The sequence below is a fragment of the Oratosquilla oratoria genome, chromosome 5 (genome assembly GCF_046742065.1).
Source record: "Oratosquilla oratoria isolate Oo_2021 chromosome 5, ASM4674206v1, whole genome shotgun sequence".
In the NCBI taxonomy this organism is placed as follows: domain Eukaryota; kingdom Metazoa; phylum Arthropoda; class Malacostraca; order Stomatopoda; family Squillidae; genus Oratosquilla; species Oratosquilla oratoria.
The window spans coordinates 43,263,241-43,290,457 of NC_134781.1; the positions used below are offsets into that span (position 1 = coordinate 43,263,241).

At 41.9% G+C, this 27,217-nt stretch overlaps 1 protein-coding gene across 8 annotated transcripts in view; it reads left to right on the forward strand.

Annotated features, from left to right (window-relative positions):
* The window catches only part of LOC143025488 (uncharacterized), a 608,144-nt gene extending 582,751 nt beyond the window's left edge, over positions 1 to 25,393 (forward strand). For 6 of the 8 annotated variants that reach the window (XM_076185223.1, XM_076185218.1, XM_076185217.1 and 3 more), the window contains 6 exons: positions 1,578 to 1,725; positions 2,201 to 2,324; positions 10,381 to 12,064; positions 12,193 to 12,346; positions 19,163 to 20,266; positions 23,885 to 25,393. In XM_076185223.1, coding sequence (XP_076041338.1) covers positions 1,578 to 1,725; positions 2,201 to 2,324; positions 10,381 to 12,064; positions 12,193 to 12,346; positions 19,163 to 20,266; positions 23,885 to 24,645 — 3,975 coding nt within the window. In that variant the 3' untranslated portion in view covers positions 24,646 to 25,393. Of the gene's footprint in view, positions 1 to 1,577; positions 1,726 to 2,200; positions 2,325 to 10,380; positions 12,065 to 12,192; positions 12,347 to 19,162; positions 20,267 to 20,738; positions 20,799 to 23,884 lie in introns of all 8 variants that reach the window. The other 2 variants (XM_076185221.1, XM_076185222.1) reach the window with 2 other exon arrangements.
* Positions 25,394 to 27,217: the final 1,824 nt, after the last annotated feature.

The following is a 27,217-nucleotide window of genomic DNA, read 5'->3' on the forward strand; positions in this document are numbered from 1 at the left end:
TAAACCAGAGAGAAAATGGGTGGAGGAGAGAGAGAGAGAGAGAGAGAGAGAGAGAGAATTGGAAATAGATTGAGAGTTCGATGAAAATGGTGGGAGGAAGAAGTGGAAAGTCACGCTAACTGTTCACGTCGCAGTAGTTTTGCAGGCACACAGGTGGAGGAGAAGGAAGAGGACGAGACGGCCTGCTCGCTCCCCCCCCCACAGACCCCCACCCTTCTCATTCTCTTCCTCCTCACCCCCCCCCTCTTCTCACTGACCACCCCACCCACTCATTCCTCTTCTTCCTCCTTGTCCTCTTCGTCATCGTATTTTCTTAATCTTCACCACCACCACCACCATCATCACCATCATCTTCATCATCATTATCATTATCACCGTCATCATTCTCAACATCACTATCATCCTTTCTCTTCCTCCTCCTCCTCCTCCTTTTCCTTTCCTCTCTCTTCCCCCTTTCTTCTTCCTCCTCCTCCTCCTTTCCTCTCTCTTCCCCCTTTCTTCCTCCTCCTCCTGCCCCTCCCACTACTTTTCATCTACCTTTCCACCATCTCTACCATCACCACCAACCACAGCTACCAATCACCACCCAACCACCACCCAGCTAACACCACCACGCCTACTCATCATCTCCGTGGTGTTCCTTCTGTTGATGTCCCGTCCCAGTCCGCCCACGTCTCCTGGCAGGGCGCCCATCTCCGCCCACTTGCTCTCCATATACTCGTGTACACGCGGGCGCCCAACGTCCGCTTCCTATATTTGGGTGTGGTAGCGGTGGCGGTAGGGGTGGTGGGGTGATGATAATGATGGTAAGGGTGTATTATTACTATAGTTATTGTTTATTATTGTTATTATTATTTATTATAATTATTTTTATTATTATCATCATCATCGTCACCATTGCATTTATTGATACTCTATCATTGTTATTATTATTGTTTTTGTTTTTGTTAATATAGATATTAATGTTATAAATATTATCATCATTATTATTGTGGGTTTATAGAAATTATATTGATAATGACACATTGAGTTTTGTGACTAGAAACCCCCAGCCCCAAATTGAATGGCAACACTCCTTGGTTTCTTCCATAGACCTCTTTGGGAAGAATCGTTGTACTGTTTCTATGTACTGTTTTTAAATCGTTGACTGTTTCTATGCCACCGGCTTGTAGTAATAGGAGTTTGGGAGCAGTCGCCGGTTGTCAGCTCTCCTTGGGTGGAAAGTATAGTGAATGCAGTTGAATCAGATAAAGCGAGAGAGACCCTATGTCTGCCCCGCGGGGCTACACCTACACCTGTAGAGTAAGAACAGGCAAGGAAGTCGTCATCTTCTCTGATGACCATCTTTTAGGTACCCCGTATTATTCTCACAAACAGGAGCAATGTAATTAATGTTAAATGTCATTGTAACTCTTCGTGACGTGATACCAAAGTTCTTCAAGTGTTCTTCAATTGTTCTTAGTTATGGAGTGACGTCATTGATCTCCGTTAAGGAGTGGCGTCATTGGTTACGTCATTGAATTTCGTTATGGTGTGGCGTCATTGTTTACCATCTTTCTTTTTGTTTGACTTCGTAGGACCACAACATCCTCTACGAGTTGAACGTGAGCAACACGTGCCCCAAGCCAGACTTTATCCAGGAGTCTCACTTCCTCCGGATTCCGGTCAACGACAATTTCAGCGAGAAGCTCTTGCCCTACTTCGGCCAGGCCTTCAACTTTATCGGTGAGGAAGAACGTGTCCCTCTCCATCTCCATCTCCCACTTTCTTGATCTCTTGTTCTTTCTCTCTTTGTCTTGCTCTGTTGCTTGCCCCCTCCCCTATCTCTCTCTCTCTCTCTCTCTCTCTCTCTCTCTCTCTCTCTCTCTGCTTTCACATGTATACCAACTGTGAAAAGATTACTTCAAGAAAAGTTAATTCGTAAAATATACATATAGTTCAAATTATGTACATTTGTGTGATTTCAGATTTGAAAATAACCAAAGACTTAAACAGCCATAAAATTTTACTATGAGATACTATGCCTGTGTGTCTGTACGATAATAATCATAATAATAATTAATATCCATCAGTGCTATTTACACAAAACTGGCGAATATGCATAAACACGAAATCATGGATGCTTTGGGTGCCGACGAACCATAGCATTACTCTAGAAATACCATGACTATGACCCTTTTTGTGTTTACCCGGATTGCAGACAAGGTCCGGGAGGCCGGGGGCTGCGTCCTGGTGCACTGCCTCGCCGGAATCTCCCGGTCAGCCACGGTGGCCATCGCCTACGTTATGAAGCACCTCAAGCTCCCCTTCGAAGAGGCCTACATGTGAGTACACACACACACACACACACACACACACACACACACACACACACACACACACACACACACACACACACACACACACACACACACACACACACACACACACACACACACACACACACACACACACACACACACACACACACACACACACACACACACACACACACACACACACACACACACACACACACACACACACACACACACACACACACACACACACACACACACACACACACACAAGGAAAACAGGAGGTCTGGTTTGTATTGAATGGGAGGGGGAACAATTGTGGTTACCCAAAATTATTTCTCAGCAGTGTTAGTGATTTAACAAGAGAAAATGCAAGAAAATATGAACGATGATTTCGAGACGAATGTCGACTCGAAAGCAGAGCCACCTAGGGGCGCCACGCCAAAGTTTAATGTAAACAGAGGCATGGAGATACCAGCAAGATTTAAAATGTGTAACGAAGACTCCTTTTCCGGTTTTGGTAAGTACGAAAAAAGAAATCTGAGTCGAATCATAGACATGGAAAGGGAAATGAATAATAATAGAAAATAGTGGGAGAACGAATTTACTGAATTAAGGAAGGAGATTGTTGAATTAATGGAATGTTTAACAACGAAATATCCGATGTGAAGAAATCAAACTCTGAACTTAGGAATGAACAAGATAATAATAGATTATATAATAGAAGTTAAATGTGAAAATGAAAAAAAAAATAAGATTAATGATACTACCAATAGTGAGAACTTAAAAAAGGAAGTAAATAACAAAATAAAAGAAACGACTGAAAGAATTGAAGAAAACTTAGGTGAGGAAAGTATGCAAAAGATTAAGAAATGGAATGAAAACAGAGAAAATGAAGAATTTACCTTTAAAGAAATAGCAAAACAACAGATGCAGGAAAATGCAAAAGATACAATCATTCAATTAATTAAAGAAAAGGCAAATTGGGTTAGAGGGGATAGAAAAAATGTATTGTGGTATATGGACTAAGGGAAAAACATGGTCTGGTGAGGTACATGAGAGAAAAGGCAGAAAAAGAAACAGTAATATCAATACTAAAAGAAATACAAGATATAGAAATGTATAGAATGAGACAATATTCTAAGGAAAGAAATCAACTACTAAAGATAAAACTAAGATCGCAAATGGTGGTAGAAGACATTAAAAAAAAAACAAGTAAGCTAGTAAGGACCGAACACTACAACAAGATATGAATAAAAAGAGAGATGAGTGTTGAGCAAATAGAAAAAGAGAAAATACTGAAAGGTGAAACTAAGAAAAAAAAAAAAAAAACGCGAAGAGAACGCAGACCGAAAGCAAGGAGTTCTATTGGAGGGTCTGAGAAAATGGTACATCATAATGGGCGAAACAAAACCAGAAAACAAGATAGAGAAGGGGAAAAAAGACGGATTAATCTCAGGATTGAATGAATTAAATGATTACCTGTCAGATGAAAAACCAGACATAATGGAAATTGTTGAGACGAAATTAAGAGGTCCAATTCCACCTAATAGTGTTGGACACGGGTTATACAATTATTGGATTAAAAACAGAAATGAGAAACAGGGAGGAGGGAATCATTCATGTTCTTGGCCAAGAAAAAATTAAATGTGACGAAGGTTACTGAGGGTAAAAACAATGTAGAAATGATCATGATAAAATTAGAAAGTTTGTGGTGACTTTGTACCCCCAAAAACGGGTTCTTGGAAAGAGAACGAGCATTAAAAAATGTTAGAAGATACAAGACATTCATGAAACGAGATACTAGAGGATGGAGGTAACCTGGTACATATGGGGATTTTAACTGCAAAGAAATATGTAGGGAAATGACAGTGAAGGGCGGAGAGGACCTGTGGGGAAATGTATTACTGGATATGACCATGGAACACACAATGACACAATGGGTCAGTGGAAATACCAGATACAGAAGTAATGAAAAACCGTCGAGACTGGATTTAATATTTACAACAGAACCTGAAATTGTAGATAAAACTGAATAGAAGACACCATTTGGAAAAAGTGACCATATACTAATAGAGGCTGAACTAAAGGAAGAAATATATGTCGAGAGAAGTGAAAAGTACAGAAAAGGAAGAGCGATGTGCAACAAAAATGGACTTTGGAAAACTAAAGAAATTCTTTCAAAATGTAAATTGGGAAAAATTCTACAATGAAGAGACAAAAGTGGAAGACAAATGGGCAATCTTGATGGAAATCTATAATGGAGTAAATAGGTACGTACCAAGACAAAAACAAGAGAGTGTATGTTAAATACTGGTTCAACAAATGATGCAGTGAGGCAAAAGACAGAAGAGACAAAGCTTGGAGAATGATAAAAAAAAAAAAAAAGGAAAATGGCAAAAAAAAAAAAATATATATATATATATATACATAAAATATATATATATATATATTATATATATATGTATATATATATGTATGTATATATGTATATATATAATATAATATATATATATATATAATATATATATATATATATATATATATATATGTATGTATGTATATATACCTCCTTTTTTTAGACATTCTGCATGGCATCCATCCAGACCAGGTGCCTTACCTGCTCAAATCATCTTAACAACTGCTTTCACTTCATCCTTCCTTATTTCTCCTCCATTATCCTCACTCATCACTCTCATTTTCTTAGCATTTCCCACTGCAGCTATCTTTCCCCCCCTATCCTCCTTCACATTTAGCAACTCCCTAGAATATTCTGCCCATTTTCCCCTCACTGCCTTCTCTTCCATTATCATCTCTCCATCTGCACATTTTCTTCTCTATTTGATTCGCCTCCTCTTCCTCTCTTAATTAATAATAGGAGGTACAGTGATGGTGGACTGGATGGTGAGGTTATTTAAAATTTTGCTGGAGAGAGGGTAGAGTGCCGGAGGACTGGAGGAGTGCCTGTATAGTTCCTCTTTACAAGGGAAAAGGGGACAAGTGTGAATGTAGTAGTTTCAGAGGGACTAGCTTGTTAAGTGTAGTTGGGAAGGCTTATGGGAGGATCTTGACTGAGAGGATTAGGAGAGGAACAGAGGGAGTAATTGGTGAGGAACAGTGTGGATTTAGGACGGGTAGAGGTGTAGATCAGATCTTTGTGGTAAGACAGATATGTGAGAAAGCTATAGGAAAGGGGAAGGATGTTTTTTGGGCTTGTATGGATCTGGAAAAGGCTTACGATAGGATAGACAGAAAGGCACTGTGGGAGGTTATACAGATATACGGGATAGGAAGAAAGCTACTGGGAGCTGTCAAGAATTTTTATGAGAGTAGTAGAGTTTGTGTCAGGATTAGAAATGGAGAGAGTGAGTGGTTCGAGGTAAATGTGGGACTTCGCCAAGGATGCGTTATGTCGCCCTGGCTGTTCAACTTATACATGGATGGGGTAGTATGAGAGGTAAATGAGAGGGTAGTGGGTCAGGGATTGGAGATGGTTAAAGAAAATGGAGAAAAGTTGGGAGGTGAGCCAGCTGTTGTTTGCGGACGACACTGTGGCAGGATCGGAGGAGGGATTGAGAAAGTTGGTGACAGAGTTTGGGAGAGTATGTGATAGAAGAAAGTTAAAGATAAATGTGGGCAAAAGTAAGGTGATGAGATGTACAAGGGGTGAAAGTGGCAGTAGACTGGAAGTGAGCATTAAGGGAGAGCGACTGGAGGAAGTGGATAGTTTTAGATACTTGGGTACAAATGTGGCAGGAAAAGGTGGAGTGAAGGTGGAGGTAGAATGTAGATTGAGAGAAGCGAGTAAATGCCTTGGTGGATTAAAGAGTGTAATGAGGAATAGACATTTGGGAATGGATGCTATGAGGAGACTGTATGAAGGAGTGATTGTGCCAACAGCACTGTATGGGGCAGAAACATGGAACATAAGAGAGGAAGAGATAAGGAGTTTGAATGTGTTTGAGATGAGGTGTCTGAGAAGTATGATGAGGGTTACTAGGCTAGATAGAGTGAGAAATGAGGAGGTGAGGAGAAGATTAGGGGTGGAAAGGGAGCTGGGAGATAGGGTTGATGAAAGAGTATTGGGATGGTTTGGACACATGGAAAGAATGAGTGAAGAAAGACTGGTAAAAGAGGTATGGAAGGCAGATGTGGAGGGAGTGAACATGAGTCGACGTCCTAGGATGAGATGGATGGATGGGGTGAAGGGGGCTTTGGGGAAGAGGGGAATGTCTGTTGAGGAAGGACGGGAGAGGACAGAAGACAGAGGTGAATGGAGAATGGTTGTATATGGATGATGTTGTGATGCATGAGGTGGAATGGGCGGGGGGATGGGGGGTGAGGTAGTATGTGTGAGCAAAATTTGACGCAGCCCGAAGGGATTTCTCCCCATCTTCTCCTTTTATACAATGGGGGTACGGAGAGGGGGGGTCGCCGATTTAATGAAGCGGCCTTGCTGTGGATATACTGTGTCTTGCGACACTGCTTCTGACCCAGGGCAGTGGACAAGGTGCAGGGATGACCCGTCATCCAGGAGGTGCTAAGATAAGAGGGAGGGTGGAGGGGGTGTGGAGTGTATTCAGGGATGGAATGGGTGGGAATGATTTTATGCCTTTTCCTTTTTGGCTACCCCCCTTGTAAGGGGGAAAAAGCCTTGATATATGTATGTATATATATATATATATATGTATATATATATGTATATATATATGTATGTATATATATATGTATGTATATATGTATATATGTATATATATATATATATATATATGTATATATGACACACAGGAACCCACAGTCGGAGAAAATAAACTGTGGGTTCCTGTGTGTCATTTACAAATGTGCTACTACATTTCTCTTTAGAAAAAGTATGTATATATATATATATATATATATATATATATATATATAATTAAAATTTGCAGCAGCTTCTGCGTTCACGAGTTTTTTGCTGATATTCTCGACTTTGCTTATGCTGGCGCGCTGTGTCGTACTAAGTTCTCTAATGACCTGGCCAAATAGCATTGGAGGTATAGGTAAAGGCATGGGAATTATCTTCTTAATATTTATGCAGAGCTTTCGCCAAACAGTTAGGCATCTTCAGTGCTAATGAGTACAGTGTGTGGGAAATGATTATGAATACACAATACACAGATCACAAACACTTCAGTGCTGATCCGGTTGACCAATCAGGAAGAGGACGCGAAGCGCCGCCCTCGGGCCTAGCGGCTGTGAGCCGTAAGCAGACCTCGATGTCTTTTGATGTGGGGATAGTGAATGGGTCCGGAGTCTGTCTGTTCATGGTAGGGTTTTTATCTTTTATGTATAAGGCTTCTAGGATATGAAGGTGTGTGTGGTTTGATTCTGCCTGTAAAATAGTGATGCCCTTCTCCAAATTCTTTCTTGTCAGTGGGGTCTGATGTACGTCTTCGTGGTGTCGCTTGATAGCGCCATTGGAGAGGTGAAGGGTGAGGTGCCTCGTGAGCTTCGTCGTAGTCATCCCTATGTATGTTTCATTGAGGGCTTCACAATTCCCTTTTCTGCAGGACACATCAAAAGACATGGAGGTCGGCTTACGGCTCACAGCCGCTAGGCCCGAGGGCGGCGCTTCACGTCCTGCTTCCTGATTGGTCAACCGGATCAGCACTGAAGTGTTTGTAATCTGTGTATTGTGTATTTATAATCATTTCCCACACACTGTACTCATTAGCACTGAAGATACCTAACTGTTAGGCGAAAGCTCTGCATAAATATTAAGAAGATAATTCCCATGCCTTTACCTATACCTCCAATGCTATTTGGCCAGGTCATTAGAGAATTTAGCACGACACAGCGCGCCAGCATAAGAAAGGTCGAGAATATCAGCAAAAAACTCGTGAACGCAGAAGCTGCTGCAAATTTTAATGACATTTGCCTAAAAGAGGATCTGCTGCCCAACTATAGCAATATGTATATATATATATATATATATATATATATATATATGTATATATATATATGTATATATACATATGTATATATATGTATATATATATATATATATATACATAAACTATAGAAATGAATATGTAAAAGTGTGCAGAGAGGAAAAAAGAACCTATGAAAGAGACATAATAGAAAAATGTAAGGATCAACCCAAACTTTTCTATAGATATGTGAATGGTAAACTTAAAAATAAACAGGAAATGATGAAACGACAGAATACACAGAAGATTTAGAAATGGCCGAAGTCATGAACAATCAGTTGAAGTCTGTTTTTACTAGAGAAAAAGTACAACATTGGGACGAAGGAAGCAAAGTGCGACCTCCCCCCATGAGGGAAATAATAACACAAAAATAAATAATGGAGCAATTAACGAACCTTGACGTTAAGAAATTGCACGGCCCAGACAGAATTGCAAACTGGATATTAAAAATATGCAAAGAACTAATGAACAAAATATACAACATAGGATGATCGCTCAAAGAAGGAAACATAAACAAAGGACTGGAAAAATGCCAACATTGTACCAATATATAAAGGAGGAAACAAGGAAGAACCAACTAATTACAGACCGGTCTCTCTAACAAGAAATGTAGCCAAAATTTGTGAGAAAATTATCAAGAATAGATGGGTAAAACACCTGGAAGAAAACAATATAATGAACCCAAAACAATTTGGATTTAGACAGGAAAGATCGTGTACCACAAATTTAATATGTTTTTACTCAAGAAGGGATGGATGGGCTGATTGTGCTTTCCTAGAATTACAAAAAATCTTCGACAAAGTACCACACAAAAATTATTAAAAAAAAAAATTGGAAAACATAGGAGGGATACAAGGCAACTTACTAAACTGGATGGAGGATTTCCTGAATGGTAGAAAAAGGAGAGTAGTACTCAGAGAAAAGTATTCAGATTGGAAGGAGGTGATTAGTGGAGTCCCGCAAGGTTTGTATTGGCTCCAATAATGTTCACTATTTATGTGAATGACATGAATGATGATGTGGAATGTTACCTGAGCTTCTTTGCAGACGATGCTAAATTGTTGAGGAAATTGAAAACCGAAACGGACTGCAAATCACTACAGAGAGACCTGAACAAGGAGGTAAAGAAAGTGGGAGCCTAAAAAGACCTGGGAGTAATTATCTCAAACATGTCCTCTGATTGATAAACAAAGAAAATTGTCGGAGAATCCTATAATTTACTAAGATCATTTGGATGAAGAAATTATTAAAAAAAGCATTAGTCACATTAATAAGGCCTAGACTGGTGTATGCTGCGACATTATGGTCACCCAGTACCAAAAAGAATATAAAGATTATTGAAAGAATCCAGAGAGCAACCAAGAAAATGGCCTCAGCACATTCGAAATTGTCATATGAAGAGAGACTGACTAAATTGAAATTACCGACTTTGGAACAAAGAAGAGAGAGAGAGAGGCGACCCACTGACCATCAATAGAATCATGAAAGGCACGGAAATACTTGATCAAAAGGACTTACTAATTGGGACAAGAGAAACACAAAAGGATACAGAAAAAACTCAAAAAGGATAGTTATAGAACCTGGACGGAACAGTAGTGTGTGCAAAAACCATACATGAATTTAAGAGCAAACTAGACACTGCGAGATACAAAGGCTGGACACCACAAGTGTAGCTCCCCTTCCCGTAAGATACAAATAGGTAAATACAACTAGGTAAACACGCACACACACACACACACACACACACACACACACACACACACACACACACACACACACACACACACACACACACACAACATCCGCTCCTGTCCTGACCATAGGGGTATCCATAGCTCCTACGGGTTCAGCGCAAATGAATGTTTATATAAATAATGCACAAGTCTCCCTCTATTCTGAGCCTCAATTTTCGAAATTTCTAATATTTGGAATTTAATATTCTGAAATTCGGAAGACTCCGAATACCAGAAACGGTTTCACGGTATTCATTCCAAATATTAAAGAGGCTGAATAGAACTAAGGCATTATACATAATTGTTTGGGATAGAGGAGGTAGGGTGACGTAGGTGACTTCCCTGTAGGAACCTATCTCATAGTTCGTCCATGTCTCCTTCAGGTACGTCAAGAACCGCCGGCCGACCATCTCCCCGAACATCAACTTCGTGGGCCAACTGGCCGAGCTCGACCGTCAGCTGCGTCAGGCGGGTCAGGTCCGGTCCAGGACTGACCCCGTCAGCGCACCCGTGATCCTCCGGGGAAACGATCAGGACTCTACTTTCCTGGTGGGGTCCCTCGCCTGCAGTCCTGGGGGCGCAGTCAAGGAGCGATGCAACACGATGGCCGCCAAAGCCGCGAGGACCGCCCTCCCAAGATCCCTCAGCCTCGGGCTCAAGTCTCAGCTTGAGGCCGTTCCGGCCTCGCCGGGGTCGACGCCCCAGACGCCCCCAGACGCGTCCCCCTCCGCTGCCTTGGCACGCCTCAGCTTCGCCTCCGCCTTGGACGACCTACACGACGACGGGCTGCCCGCGTCGCCATCGAGGTGTCCCGGAGGGTCCTCGCCCTCCACGCCGCTCTTCGCGCACTCCTCCCACTTCCTGGCATCCGGCGGGAGCCCTACACCTGGACTGCCTCCATCGGCGACGCCACCTACGGCCCGGGAGCGGGACTCCGCCACTTCTCCAGTCTTCAGCTTCAGTAAAAACGCCACCTCGTCCTCTTCCTTCAGTTCGTTTTACTCCACCTCGGAAGTCTCGTCCACGGCGCGGTTCCTCCGCCAGGCGAGTCACCATCGGCCGCCGCCGAGCCGGCCGCGGGAGCCCGAGGGTCGTCAGGTCTCCGTCTGCGTCATCGACGTCAAGCACGACCGCGACCCGTCGCCCGTCTCCTTCGTCAGGAGCAAAGAGAACGAACCCATGATCATCCGAGAGACAGCGGTCTATGCCACGCCCTGCGAGCGCGGTCAGTCGAACGAGGAGGTGCGCTCCACGCTCGAGGTGCAGGTCGAGGGCGTGGCGGCGGCGGACACAGGAGGCGTGGTCGGGCTGGACCCTCCCGCTCTCCGCGCCGCCAGTCCAGGTCGCAGCGACGTGGCGTCCGTGACCTCGTCTTCGTCAGGAGGAACGGCAGGCCGCCCCTGCGTCCTCGAACTGAGCGTGCCCATTCACGTCCAGCCCCGGCCCGTCCACGTGCGCCCCTCGAGCCCCCGCGAAGGCGCCACTCCCCCGAGAGAAATACCGGGTCCCCTTCAGGGCGTCCAGCAGTGCGACTCAGGGATCCTGGTGAGCGAGGCAGCTCCTGAAGGCAACGTTCCCCACGAAGCCGCCGAGCCCCCGCCGAGTCCCCACCGCCTGCCGAGGTGCTACTCTTCGAGCGAGACCCACCTGAACAATAGACGTCTCCTGGAGTACCGCCACGGGCCGGAGTACGCCGCCAGGAAGTGCTCCAGCTCCGACGAGGTGGGTCGAGGGTGGCAGCAGCCGCCTCACCACCACGGCACTTCGCTCATCACTGCGCGGGAGAAGACCGACCCCCGACGCGACCCGCTCCACCCGACTACGCTGCGCCCTTGGGAGCTGGCTCGCAGCGACAGCGTCTCCACCAGTGGTTTAGGATCTGAGATCTCAGACACAGACTTCTTTCACGACGACGCACACTCAGGTTTAAGTGAAGAAACGCAGGGGCCCTTCGAAGCTGTCTTCTCCGACGTGTTCCCAGGGGAGGCGTCGTCCCCAGCGCCGCCCCGGACGCCCCGCCCAGCGTCCCTTCCGGGCGTGACGGGATCTTACTTCTCTCAACTTGAGGTGAGTTTCCTCTTCGTCTCCTTCGTTTTCTTCTATGTTCGCGCATTAAATGAAATGACGTCATAATATCGATCTGGAGACTCAACCTGACCTTCTCGTTCTTCATATTCTTCCTCCGTCTTCTGCAGATAAATCGCGACCCTGGGGAACTTCTGGAGCTACGAAGGGGCGGCGGGACGAGGAATGACCTGAAGAAGGACCCTCAGAGTTTCTTCCCAGTGTTTACAGAGCACCCACCCGCCAGCAGTAGAACCATGGGGGAAGGCGCCCGCCATACAACAAGTGAGTTCTTTAACTAGTCGTCAGTTTTCGTGACAAGGGTGCTCAGTATATGCATATTAACACACATATGCTGTATTTTTGTATTTTTGTACGAGTATAACTTCCTTTTGTACAAGAAAACTAGTTTTATAAGATGAATACTTGTTGCGATGAATCGAAGGGGGTAAACCAGATCGGGCCCTGCTGCGGAAGAGCTGTGTCTCGCGGCACTGCCTGTGACCTAAGTTGCGTGGCATGAGTCGGTAGAGATTTTGTGATGAGAGAGGGCAGGTTCAGTAAGGTTTTATATGTTTGTGAAGGTGGTGGGTTGCATTCCTATTTGCAAGTTAGAGATGGTCTTTGACGTGTGTGTGTGTGCAAAAAAATATATTAAATTATCTGCAATAAAAGCTATATTTGCATAATAAGATCGCTTAAATATTTAAAGATTTTTACAAACGATGATAGATTGTTATTAAAAAAATATATCCATTTTTTCTTCAGAAATTGTGTATACAAGCAACATTAACAACGAGTTAATTAAAACTAAGTACCATATCTTAGAAATATGTATCATAATTGACTATTGCACATTACATGAGAAAACATTTTATATTATTTTTATAAGGTTTACTCTTGTTAAACAGAAAAAATATATATATCTTAAAAAATCAGTACACTCTGAAGCTAAAAACATCTAACATTAACTTTAGAAAAAAAAAAGAAAAAAAAAACTACACCTGTGCGAGTCATCAAATTACTTTTCCCTGTTACAACTTCTTACCAATTAAAACCAGCTTTGCTTGACTTGACTTGCAGGCATGGTAAGTCTTGTGAAATAGGCTTGTTAACCCTCAATGTTCAAGGAATTGATAAAGATGATGATGGTGGTGGTGGTGGAGTCTTTGAAAGGTAAACAACCATGGTGTGGATTCGTGCCTAGGTAGTCAATATTTAATCTAGAACAAGTTTAAAATAGGTTTGAATAACCTAGGAGGAGCATGTATGCCTCTAAACTAAAGCGGCTAACGTGAAGATCGGTTAGCTCCGCCAGGATACGGATGACCTGGATATCGGTTAGTCCCGCCAGGATACAGCTTACTTGGAGATCGATTAGTCCTACCAGGATCAGACTTTGGAGATCGATCAAGTAGTTCCGGCAGGAATCTACGAGTTCGTTCTAGTAAATGGCCTAGATAAGCCCTAAGAAACCACAGAACTTTCAAAGAAATGATCTAGACCTGAAACTAGTAAACTAGTATTATTTTTCGAACATTGAACGGCTTTATCAAGCCTTAAACTTTTCTAGAAGGTTAAGAAAGAGAATTATATACTTTAGGAAAAGTTAGAAACATCCATATGGCAATATTCCCAACTGATGGGCTGGAGCGGTTGCTCTATGAGACAGAAGGCGAGATAGAGAAGTTTGCAGGAGTGACGTCGCAGAGGTTGGTTCAGTCATGCGACGTGTGGAAGTTGGGAGAAGCCTGTGCTCAGTATGGGATTCGGAATGGTCGATCCAAAGGAAGGTTCTAAAAAAAAAAAAAAAAAAAAAAAAAAAAAAGAATATGGTTTCAGCCTTTGTATTCCAGAAAACAGGATTCTAAGACCAGAAGGATTTCACAGAAAACTGAAGTCATTGTTTGTAGACAACATACCTTAATGCCTTCCTGTGTGTGTATACAAGTGTAATTCCTGTAACTTTATATAGATAAAAGTAAATGGATAAACACACACACACACACACACACACACACACACACACACACACACACACACACACACACACACGCTGTGCATGCGGAGGGTGATATTCAAAGAATGAGATTGTTGTTATCGCTAAGGGAGAGGAAGGAAATGTCTGTACGGAGAGTTACCAAGGGTCCAGTCACCATTTTGAAAAAAAAAAAAAAAATCGTAGTGCTGACGGACGTGACGCTGACCCCACGAGTATCTATTAGTGGTGGTGGTGTCCCAGCAAGGTGGACGTCTGAGAGTGTCGTCGCCCTACCTTCCATCTTCAGTATGTGTCAACACTCCCACCTTCATTGTTATCATTATCAATATCATTATTATTATATATTATTTTTATCATTATTAATAGTCATTATTATTGTTATTATTATTTTCAATATTATCATTACTACTATTATTATTGGTATTACTACGTTACTTGAACGAGGTCGCTACATGTGTACTGTTGAGCAGGTACAAATAATTTATTTATGCAATTGTGATAATATTTACACTAATGTCATTTCATTAAATTGCATGGAATTACGTTTGACTGGATTGTGTAAATAAAGCTTTTAGGTCAGATTGTACAGTCACTCGAATTGGACACGTTGTCGACGATCGAAATACATTTTTGAATTAAAGTTGAAATGATACTGACCATTTCAAATTAGTGGTAAATTCGTTTTATTATTTTTAAGCTATAACATTGAAATATTGTAATAGGTTATATAATCATTATATGTACAAAAAATATGTACAAGATGATTTTTTGGAAAGGGAACCGTTAGTAGTTGTCGTTAAATTTGAATCGTAACCGACCTTTCAGAGCCACCGACACTTCGCTCTATGCCTCTGACTACTCACCACCACAGCTCCTTCCAGCACCGTCACAACCACCTCTACCACCATTACCACCACCATTACCACTCTAACCACCCCTCAATGGCCTTCTCCCCTTCTTCCTCCTCTTCTTCCTCCTTTTCTTCTTCCTCTTCTTCCTACTCCCGGGGCCTGCTGGTTCGTGTCGAACCCTCGAACTTGACGACGGTTCGTCGACGACGTGCTGCACGAACTAACACTCGTTTCACGTTTCGAAAGTAAATGTGACGTCACACCTTTGATCTGTTGGAACCACGCGCACTGACCTACTCGGCTCTAATCGAGGTCGCCAGGGGATTTTAATCAGATGAAGCAAAGGAGTCTCGAAATTTCGAGCGATGTCAATTAAGAAATTTATTATGAATTAGATAAATTTCATAAACAAAAACAGAAAGTACATCACTGCGTCGATGGAGCTAAGCATGTTTGATGTCGTGGTCTATTTATTTATTTATTTATTAATCTCTCTGTCTCTCTCTCTCTCTCTCTCTCTCTCTCTCTCTCTCTCTCTCTCTCTCTCTCTCTCTCTCTCTCTCTCTCTCTCTCTCTCTCTCTCTCTCTCTCTCTCTCCCTCTCTCTTTTTACAAAGAATTACAAAGGAAGAGCATGCCGACAGAAGACCTTTTGGTCCATAATTAGGCCGTATGCGGAAAAATAAATTTATGAAATATATGAAGCCCCGCATGAAGAAGTGTCCCATGCGACACAATGGCCGGTTTTGAGTTACGTACATATAACACTATTTTAGCCCTTCTACTTCAATCCGAGCATGTCGGAAAGGACAAAACGTGACCTGCAATATGGTCGAAATGCTCCTAAAACAAAGTGGTAAAACCTCACGCTCGCTCGGCCGGCGCAGCAAGTCGAGACTTGGCGTGGAGTAGTGTGGCAAGCACCCGGCCGCGGTGTTGTCAAAGTCAAACTCATGCCATCCAGAAGAGTCTACAGTCCTGACTTCTTTGACCTGTCCACAGTCAACCTCCCCGTGAAGTACCAATATGACAGGTTGCTCACGAGGGAGAAGATCACTGACCTACAGTACCTGACTGACGAGTTCATCGCCCAGGCCGATAATCGTCAGTGGTGGCGGGACCTGTTGCTTCGGCAGCAGGACCTCCGCAACCAAGGTGCTCTGGTGTCCTCCGACAGCGAATACGATGCTGATGACCCAGATAACATAAACATGGAGTACGATAGCGTGCCGGTTCCTAACATGGCCTAGCATCTAGGTCATCTGGTTTTGTTGTTTGTTTGTCTACATGTTGTTTGTTTTTGTTTTGATCTCTCTAACTCACATCAGTGGTTTTGTCTTGAAAAATACATTAAAACTATGTTTTCATTATGCTCGTAGCTTTAATGACAACAAAGTTATTAATGTTTTACGTTTCCAAAACTTTGGAAGCGATTTCTGGCATGTTAAAAATTTGCGCATGGGACACTTCTCCACGATGGGCCTCATATATATATATATATATATATATATATATATATATATATATATATATATATATATATATATATATATATATGTATGTATATATGGAATAAAATAAGTATATAAACAAAATTAATAAATAGATAATGATAAATAATAAACAGACAAATATTAATAATTTACAAGTAATTACAAATAAATAATAAGAAAACATACATAATGAATAAATGAATAATAACGAATAAAGAATAAAAATACATAAATGGTAGACATCACAGCATATTGCGTAGGTTTTTATCTAAAATTCTAAATGAATCTTAAAACTTCGAACTGTATTACACTTCACTGTCTCTGTTATTGCAAATGGCAGCTCCCTCCCTCCCTACCTCCCCTTCTCTCCCCCTCTCTCACTTCCCCCTCCCCCTCTCTCTCTCTCTCTCTCACCCCTCTCTCATCTCTCTCCCCCTCTCTCTCTCTCATCTCTCCCCCTCTCTCTCTCTCTCATCTCTCCCCCCCCCTCTCTCTCTCTCTCTCTCTCTCTCTCTCTCTCTCTCTCTCTCTCTCTCTCTCTCTCTCTCTCTCTCTCTCATTCTCCTTCTATCTTTTCGTCATGTAAATTGTCATGAGAGTCTGTGCATGGACCACATTATGACGGCACCCCTCCCCAATCCCCGCATGAAGGGAGGGGGTTGTTGCCTGCCGCCTTTCATAATAGGAATCTTCAGTGAGGGTCGTTTCTTGCAACTCCTCGACCCCCCCCCCTGACGCCCCCAAAAGTGAACAGAGTACTCACCAAAAATAATAAATATATTTACTTTTATTCTATTAATCTTATTTCACTTTTTTATTACTTTTTTCTATTTAATTCATATTTAATGTATATACTTATTTATTTAATTTATTTAAATATAATAGAAGTAGATAAAGATAAGATCAATAGGATGAAAATAGATCAAACTAAGGTATGTAATCGGCGTGATTTTATCGAGTTGCATGGCAACCCCCGGGGGGGGGGGCGACTGAGAGGATGAACATTGGAGTGAATTACTCAGAATGAACACAATGCACAGGAGTGTGTTTTTTTTTCTCGAATAAGATACACACGAAAATAAACAAACTAAAAAATGGCGTTTACATGGGCGAAATTTATGTTGGGATTGTTATTGTTTGGGTTTCTTCTAATTTTTATTATATATATATATATATATATATATACACATATATGTATATATATATATATATATATATATATATATATATATATATATATATATATATATAATATTCTAGCAACATGCAGTAACCTGTCATTAGAGGTTGCCGAAGAAGGTTTTGTTGGAAATGATTTTAATTGGAAAATTCTTTTATGCTTTACTGTTTGCCTGTAGGCGTAGGCTGGTGATTTAACTATGTTTTTTTTTCTAGTTGTTTGGCTGCAGTTTTTCATAAACTATTTTCTGGTAATGTTTAGCGCATGAACTGATTCCGTATTGTAGTAGTAGTATTTTTTCAATGCCACTTATAAAATGGACACGTTTTTGACAAATTTGGTCGGAAATTATTATAAATTAAATGTCCCATGATATCATTATTCAGTTTTATATTAGCAAAAAAAAAAAAAAAAAAATAAGAAAAAAAAATCACAATTTCTTTAGTAGATGGTGCACACCCTTGAAATAGAAATGTCTGTCCGTATTTTGTATTTACGCTTTTTCAGTGAATTTGTATCGCAACTTATGAAATATTTCTTCACATTTTGATCCCTATATAGTCGATTAATGTATTTGTTTCAGCTTATATATCTTGTATATTTCCTAAGTTGTGGCGTTAGTATATTCTTTATTTAATCCCAGGTATTTTCCGTCGTTCCTTTTTACCATCATGAACGTTTATGTTTTGTTTCCGTGCCGAAAGCTCATAATTACGTCGACAACATATATATAAATATATATATATATATATATATATATATATATATATATATATATACATATATATATATATAATATATACATATATATATATATATATATATATATATATATATATATATATATATATTTATATATATTTACACAGTGGTAGTATCTCCCTCTGTTACTTTTATTGCGTTCGTTTTGTTTATTTAGGTGTCTATTTATTTGTTTCCGTATATTTATTTAATCTTGTTCTTCCCTTGTCTTCCGCACGAGCATGATTTCGACTTGAACGCCCCAAGGGGGGAAGCGGTTGTGATGAACTTCAGCTAAATAAAATCGCCTGAAGGAAGCCATAGATTTATTATTAATATGATTTGTAATAGTAATAGTAGTATTCATTATTATTAATTTCATATTTGGGGTTATCTCTCGTGATTGTTTTCAGTTTCCTTCTTTATTGTGAGGGGAAAGAAGATCCCGTCATTCCCCTCTTTTATATTTTTATATATGCGGATAGGAGACGAACGCAATCATCTATTTAATTTTTTTTTCTTATTCGTTTATTTATTTATCAAAATTGTACTTTTTAGTGAGAGTTATGGTATTTATTTATACTTATTTGTCAGCATGACAGATCCCATGATTATCATTGCTACTGCCTTGAATTATCTATGTAAAAATATCCTGATATTCAATATCAGATATCGCTATTTTTACAAGTCTCCTATATCTGTTGACTAATTTTCTTCGCAGTTATCAGTTTAAATTTTTTAGATCGTCACCATTTTCATGTATTTCTTGTTATTGTATTCTTTTAATAAATGTTTGCATAATTCATGGTGTCATTGTGTCTCTCTTTTTCAACAGTGGGGGCCCCACACAAGGAGCGGCCACGTGACCTTCTCCTCTTCGTATCTTCCTCTCCCTCCACCACCTCCTCCTCCCCCTCCACCACCTCCACCTCACCCTCCATGCCCCCGTTGAGTTCGCCCCGAAGCCCCAGTACCCTCGGCGGCAGTAGCGACAGCATCAACAGCTCAACCACCACTACCACCACGACCTCTTCGCGCGCGAAGTCCCACCTTTCGTGCCGCACGCCGGAGATGATGGTGAAGATTACCTCGGGCGACATCACCCACCCACTGGCGGCTGCCCACAGGACCTACCTCCCTAACCTTGCGTCCCACTCAGTCAGCGCTGCCTCCTCCTTGTCCTCGTCTTCGGCCTTCTCTTCCTCGTCCTCGGCTTTCTCCTCCTCGTCCTCCTCCGTAACATCGTCTTCCCCGTCCTCCTCCGCTTCCTCCACCTCCTCCACACCTTCCACGCCGCCTTCAACGAAGACTGCCACCACCGTTGTCCACAGCACCACCACCTCTTCCGCATCCACGTCATCTTCTTTTTCTGCTGTATCCGACGCTGTGACATCCACGACCACCGTCGCCGCCGCCGCCACCTCCACCTCCACCACCACAACCCCTGTCAAAGAGAGAGGCTTGTCACCAGAAAAGCCGCCTCGTCAAAAACATCATCACCATTACCACCAGAAACAGCAATTCAGTAAGCCACTGCAGCAGACACAGCCCTTCAACAGACCGCCTCAGCAACCACAGCAGCAGACCCAGCCACAACAAGCGCAGCCCCAACAGACGCAGCAACCACAACAACAACAATCACAATCCCCACAACAACAACCGTCGTCACAGCAGCAGCAGCAACCCCACAGTAAACAGGCTGTGTCTCACCATCACCACAGCCACCACCATAGCCACAGCCACAGCCACCACAGCAAACAGGGGCCTCAGGCGCAGCAGCGGGTGACGCCGGAGAAGAGAAAGATCCGTGCGAGTAGCATCGAGGAGAAGGACGAGAAACGAAGGAGCTGTGAGATCGACACTTCAAGCTGGTCCTCCAACTCTCCAGCTCAGACTCCACCTCCGAGCTCATCACGCCAGCATTTCGCACTAGGAGCAGGTAAGTTGGCTGTCCTAGCAGCCCCTTGGGACCTAGTTGCTAGTTAGTGTTCATTAAATGAATGCTCCTGGGGTCCCGTTGCTAGTTTATGTTGTTCAATAAGTAAGGGCTAATTCATCAAGGTTAGATAATCTTGTAGATTTTAAAGATGACACCTTGTTCAAAAGACACATGAACTCCTCCCTTGTTCAAGCTAAAAGTCCTTGTTCAGTTTAAATATCATGTTACAGTGACCAGGAAAACACACATCAAACGTCCCCAAGTTTGTGGAGGAGTTGAATGTAGTGAATACTCACCCTCTTTCTTCCAGCGTATCATTAAACTCGTGGTCTCTCATGTACATGTATTACTAATATTTTCTCGATAATTGTCTTTTTTTTCGTTCTTGTGTTTTGGTTTACAATTCTAAAACCAGTCCCCTTCTCTCTGTCACACCCTCGTCGTCTCCCTTGTCGGCCCGCGTGATATCTAGGTACAAACGTCACTCCCTTGGAATCGTAAGGGGTTTGCGAACAAGTTAATGACGTGCCAGGTAGGAAGATTTTGTGGAGACAAAGTATCAGTAGATTTTTTTTTTCAGTTTCCCCTTCTCTTTTCTCCTCTTTCTCCTACGTTGCACACCTAATCACTTTTGTCTTCTCTTCTTTATTGATGCACAAAGTGTATGCTTTATGATGTGCACTCATACAACGGATACGAACACAGCTACGCACTTGCATGTACACGTAGACATATGTACAGAAGAGTACAGTTGTACATTACACTTATCAGTCACGAACAGAGTAGGCGCGACAGTATTTTTCTCAAAATCAACGACACTTCCGCACTTCTGTGTTCCATTCACTCACCGCACGTACAGTACAAGTCATTTGTTTACTTTCTTATTCAACAGAGTACTTCTAAAAAAATACACGTTATGCTTGTGGAATGTTTTAAATATTTTTCTCTTGTATTATTTAATATTGTAGATCGTGTTTTGATATTTTTCCGTAGATTTTCTTGTATTTTGACTCGGTCTTGTTTTTATTTTATTGTTATCTCTTTTTTTATACTTGCGTTGCTAGAGTGACAGAAAAACTATCGGATTTCATTTTTTTAGTATTTGATAATGTCTGTTAACCTTTTTGATGACTTACAATGTTTTTTTTTTCTGCAGCCAGGCAATTTTAATTAGCCAAGGGGAAAATTATATGTAGGGAAAAGGGTTAAGGCCGTGGTTTTCCACCTGGGGGAAAGTGACCCCCCACCCACGGTAGCCTCCAGTGTTATACTAAACCTTAAACTTTAAAAGGGGTAGGAGACATGTACTGAAGGGAACCGATAGAGACACTTAATTTTTTCTGTTTTTATTATCTTGATTCAATAATTGAATTAATGGAGTTTCACATCTACATCTTTCGTCCATATCACTTTTTTTTTCTAATATTTTTTATTTTTGACAAAGTTGGGGTGGAAGAACATAGTGGTACTTAAGGGGTACTTGAACGGTCCTTAAAGAAGGTTAAGAACTACTGGATTAAGCTTATCTTTGTTAACCTTGTTACTGCGCTTGTGACCTCTCATTTGTTTTAACCTCCGCCAGGCGACTTAATCCCGTTTAGGAGATTAACCTTAACCTACGTAGCGAAAGGATTAGTTAGGTGCCGTCCTGATTTTTTGGAGTTGTGTTTTTACAATGGATTATCATAGAGAAGCTTTATTTGTTTATTGAGGGGAGGGGGACTATGTACAGTAGATAGGTTTGTCCACCATTGTTTATACTTAGGCTTCCAGGTGCACCGTTGTTTGTGTGTGTGTGTGTGTGTGTGTTTTGGGAAGCAAGATGGGTGGCAGTTCGAGTACCGTTAGAAGTCACCGCGTGATTGCAGTACGTACAAAAATGTTTAAATCCCCGAGGTCAGATAAAGGCAATCGTGATAATCTCCTTCGCAGAGCGCGTAACATCTGGAAGTGAGATAGATTTAATAAAAATATTTGATAATGAGGCATTGCATAATTGTAGGAGAGCTGTAGAACTGATGTATCACAGATGTGTACAAGTGTTAACGTAGTAGAAGGCGTCCTCGTGGCAGCCACAAAATCGCTAACGTTAACGAGATTTTGCTACTTTGAAACTGTTTTTGCAAGTAAATAAAAGTAAGAGTTGCTATGCACATGACAGTGCACGAGCACAGCATGTAAATGTTAATATTTGTAGTATTTTGTACAATTATTTTCATTTGCATGCGTAAACGTATGCAAATTTTTTTTATGGAAAATCTGAACGTTTTTAGTGTACGTCACGATGACGCCTTTGAGCAACGGTATAAATAAGACGTTAGTAATATCATGAAAGTGAAAAAGTAGAATTCAGTTTTGAAGGAAGTACTCAAGAAATTTTAGTGTTTTTTCTGCTACTACTAACGTGTTGTTCGAGTTCGTACTAACACACGACTGACTTGGCCTTGTTTTGTCCTTCGTACCAGATTTTTTTTTCCAAGGAATCACAGAAACAAAGATGTCTTTCTTATTTTCATATATAGCTTAGTACCAGTCCGTGTAATGTAATAGGTTGGGTCACTATCTAACAATAATTACTATATTGTGACTTATTTTCACATTTTTCATCGTACTTTATGATTTATTTATTTGTTTTTGTTTTTGCTCGTATATTATTGATATTATGGCGTTAGTGAAGGTGTAGAAAAATGAGGAGAAATGGAAGAACGATAATATTATAACTATTTTCTTTGTTTTATTTTTATTTTTTATATATTTTGTGTAATTTATTATTTTGTGTTTTCATATTTGTCCATATTTTATTTGTGTACTGTTTTATTCTTATTGGTGTATTTATTAGAAGAAGGGAAGGTACGATGCCGAAGTCCACGCGTTACTGAGTAACAAATGTACAAAATTATCCTATTACGTCTAAACAGCTCCTTCGCCACAATTTATTTTATTCTGGCTGACGCCAAAGGAATTAATGGACCTGAGGAGCCGTCACCGTGACAATTGAGGTTAAGGCCAACGCGGTTAGTTAACCCATTCAACCCCGATGACAAGATGTCTTGTCATTTGGTCAAATAAAACAAAAAATCATAAAACACCAAAATGTTTGATCAAACACCAGAAAAATATGACGTCAGTCCTCGCTTCGCTGCGAGCGAAGCGAGGATTGACGTCATATTTTTCTGGTGTTTGATCAAACATTTTGGTGTTTTATGATTTTTTGTTTTATTTGACCAAATGACAAGACATCTTGTCATCGGAGTTGAATGGGTTAACCCCCTTCTTAGGTGCCGTGATGTCGGACTGTTTTGTTTTCAATTGAACAGGTGATGTTTGTGTATGGGGATAGGTGGTGTTCAGTGCATAGAAAGGAGTTAAGATTAATATACTGTTCGGAGGTGGTGCGGGCGGCGGGGGGATAGTTGAACACCACCCAAAATTTCGTCAGATATTGACCATCCTTGTTCATTCTTCATATTATAACTATCCGCATGTGTGAATGTTGGTTACTGGCAGGTGGGGGCTGTTGTTGAATGGTAGTTGTAACTACTATGCATGTGTCTACTGACGGAGGAGAACTTCCTTCTCCCGGAGATACTGACAGTGGTTCTCTCCCTCCTCCCGCAGGTGTGCGGATGGCCCAGGAACTGCTTCGGGGTGTGGAGCAGCTCCTCGACTCCGAGATGGGTGACATCCGGCGACGCACGGCGGCCCTCTCGGCCAGACTTCGAGGAAGAGCAGACTCTCCGACCACCTCCACTTCCACCACCAGCTCGTCCTCCACCACGCCCACCGCCCTTAGCCCGTCCTCCATCACGGCCACTTCGTCCTCGTCGACGTCCACGGACTCCCGGGGAAAGAAGTTTCACACTACTCGGGTCTTCTTCACCACGGTGGAGAGTCACGACGGAGGCGCTGTAGGAGGCGGCGGTGGTGACATCTCGGGTGGGCACGTCCCTGGGGGCAGGATAATGAGTATCCCCTCTGGCACCTCCACCCCCGCTACCACCACCACGACCAATACCAACCGAGCCCGCAGCGAACCTCCTTACATGGGCGAAGAAGGTCTCTACCGGGCCAGGTCCTGCCCGGGTCTTCCTCGGGCCGAGAACTCCTCAGAGGCTTCGGAGACGGTGGCGGCCCTGGTGTCGGACCCCCACATGGTGCGCCTTCGGGGCACGAGGCCCGTCGCAGCCCGGGAGAAGCTCCTGAACCGCTACTCGTGCGGCGCCCTCGACGTGCAGCAGACGCACAGCCTCACCGACTTCGAGTCGTGTCCTGACTTCGGGAACCTTCGGCCGTGTGTGCCCGAGGGGGACTCGCTTCACTCGTCGTCCTCGTCCATCTCCTCGCACTCTTCCTTCACACGACTCCTGCAGGTGTCCTAGAAGGGAGGAAGGGGAAGATGAATTAATAAAAAAAATAGACTAAACAGCGCGTGCTCTCTTTCGCTCATCACCCAAGGCAGCACGAACTTCGTGGCCGAAGTTCGTGCGTGTCCTGTCCTGAAGTCATTGTCCGGCAGCTAAGAATGCCAAAGGAGACTGAAGTAACGAACACGTGTTCCTTCGAATGGAGGTCGCGGTTAACACGAACCGGATTTTTTTTTTTTTTTCTTTAAGAAAAGATGTGCAGCTTTTTTTTCGTCGCCGAGACTTAACGTGATTTGTGCTAAATTTAGCACTCCCAGGATGCGTGTAGGGATGCTGCGAGGGGAGGATAGGGACTCCGAGGGACCTTCACATACTCACCTCCTCCTCCTCCACCCCACCGCCCTTATGCTAGTCCCAATACTTGCACTGGTAACTAACACATCGTCCTGACGCCCTCAACGTTTCCCAGAAAATCCCCAGAAGTGCCCAAGGAGGCGAGTCAGGGTGAGAGGGAAACATGGAATTAGGTCAAAAGAAACAAATATAATTAGAAAATCAGGTTAGATATAATAGTGCAACTGGAGAGTTTTTGACACAGAAGAGGAGCCAACCGCTAGCGGAAGGTGTGAATAAAGGAAGAGGATAGAGATAAAAAGAACAAGAACAGCGAGAAATGTATGACCACACACACACACACACACACACACACACACACACACACACACACACACACACACACACACACACACACACACACACACACCACACTGGCAAACCAAAGAAAAAATCTTGTTACTATTTACCATCATTTCTTTTTCATATATGTAAATGTAATTATTAATTATGTAATTATTAATGACAATGTTAGTATGTTGGCACTGGCCTCCTCTAGATGTCTGACAACATGTAAATAGGAGAATGATATAATGAAAGGATACGGTGAGCTATTGTTAAAGGGTGAGAGATTTCATTTCCTCAGTGAAACTAACCCACTCAGTATCATGGAGGTCTTTTGGCTGAAAAAAAAAAAAATAATAATAATAAATGAATATTCGGCTCAATGCCGGACCTCTCCCACCCAACCTATGGGTGGCCTTGACATACCGAGGTCCCGTTCAAATCGGGGGGCCGGTCTTCAACTGAATTGAATCATCTGGCGCAGAATGTTAAGCTGAATATGATTAAAAAGCTCAGTATATTGCGAATTCCTGAAATTTGAGAATTTCCAATATTCGTTCCTATTGGTAATAAGAATGTGTTATGAGGAAGGTTAATAAAATAATATTGTTAACCAGAATAAAATTTGTAATGTCATACCGATTCGGTTGATAGCAAAGAATGTGTATGTAATGGTAATTTAACAAAAATATTGCATCATTTCACAATATTTTATTGCTGATAAAGATTATAAGCTTCAGGAATGATACAAAAATTTAACAGGTTATGGACAGTTTTCAGAATGAAGTGTGAACGAAATTAATACATCACAATTGAACAGCAAGTTCAGAATATATATCGAATCCAAACCTCGGCTTGAAAGGTAGTTTTCTTTCTGTGCCAGTAAGCAATCACCCTTAAGAATAATAGGCTGTTGTTATTAAACACCTGAGTGTGCAAAACAGTCATTTACAGACGGGAATATAGGGAAGACAAAAAAAAAAAAATAATAATAATAATAATAAGATGGCTTGCAAGAGGAAGGTTGTGCGGGAGCTACCGAAACCGTTATAGCTAAAAGCCACAGTGTATATCATTCATTCCTTACATGCATTGGTTATGTGACTTAACGATTAACGAGAGTTAAATAAATCTCCGAACTTTAAGACGATTCAAGTAATTGGTGCTGGGTCGATTTCAAATCCTCCACATTTGAAACACTGTACGCTCCACCTAATTTCCCGCCATCGGCTGGCGTCGCTCACCACATCCTCCTTCCACCTCCCAGACGACACTCCCGCACTGCCCACAGAAATTATAATAATAATTGCGGACCTATTTTATGACCCTCCTCTCCTGATAAGTTTTTCATTGTTTCTAAACGGCTGGTACTTCCTGTGACATTTTTTTTTATTATTATTATTATGGCTTATTTTGTTGGCGTGGCGAATGCACGCTGCCGGGTTCGTCTTATAACTTGATGGTAACATACCTAACCTTTGAACCCATGCCGTGGGGCTTATGTTTATAAACAGGGCAAGTTCCAAATGGTTTGTACATACATAGAATATATTATATTATTTATTATTCAAACCTATTATATTAGATTCCTTAATAGAACTCAGGCTACACTTTGTATATAATCTTTCATGTAACTATTCATATTTTTTCCAGGGATTGATATTTTTAACCGTTAAGAAGATGCACTTTTTTCCTCCAACTTTTGTAAAGGTCCTTCCTTCCCCGGGCTAATGGATGATGACGGAATTGGTTAAAGCATAACTGACGATGAAGCCTGTTTCTCCAGTTCTAGACATTTGCTAAAGATTGTGGACAGTTAGTGCGTTTATGTACATAGGAATCACACAACAAAGTTCCGTTATAATAAACTGTGACGTTCGTCATTTTCAACAACCAGTAGTTTGGGAAT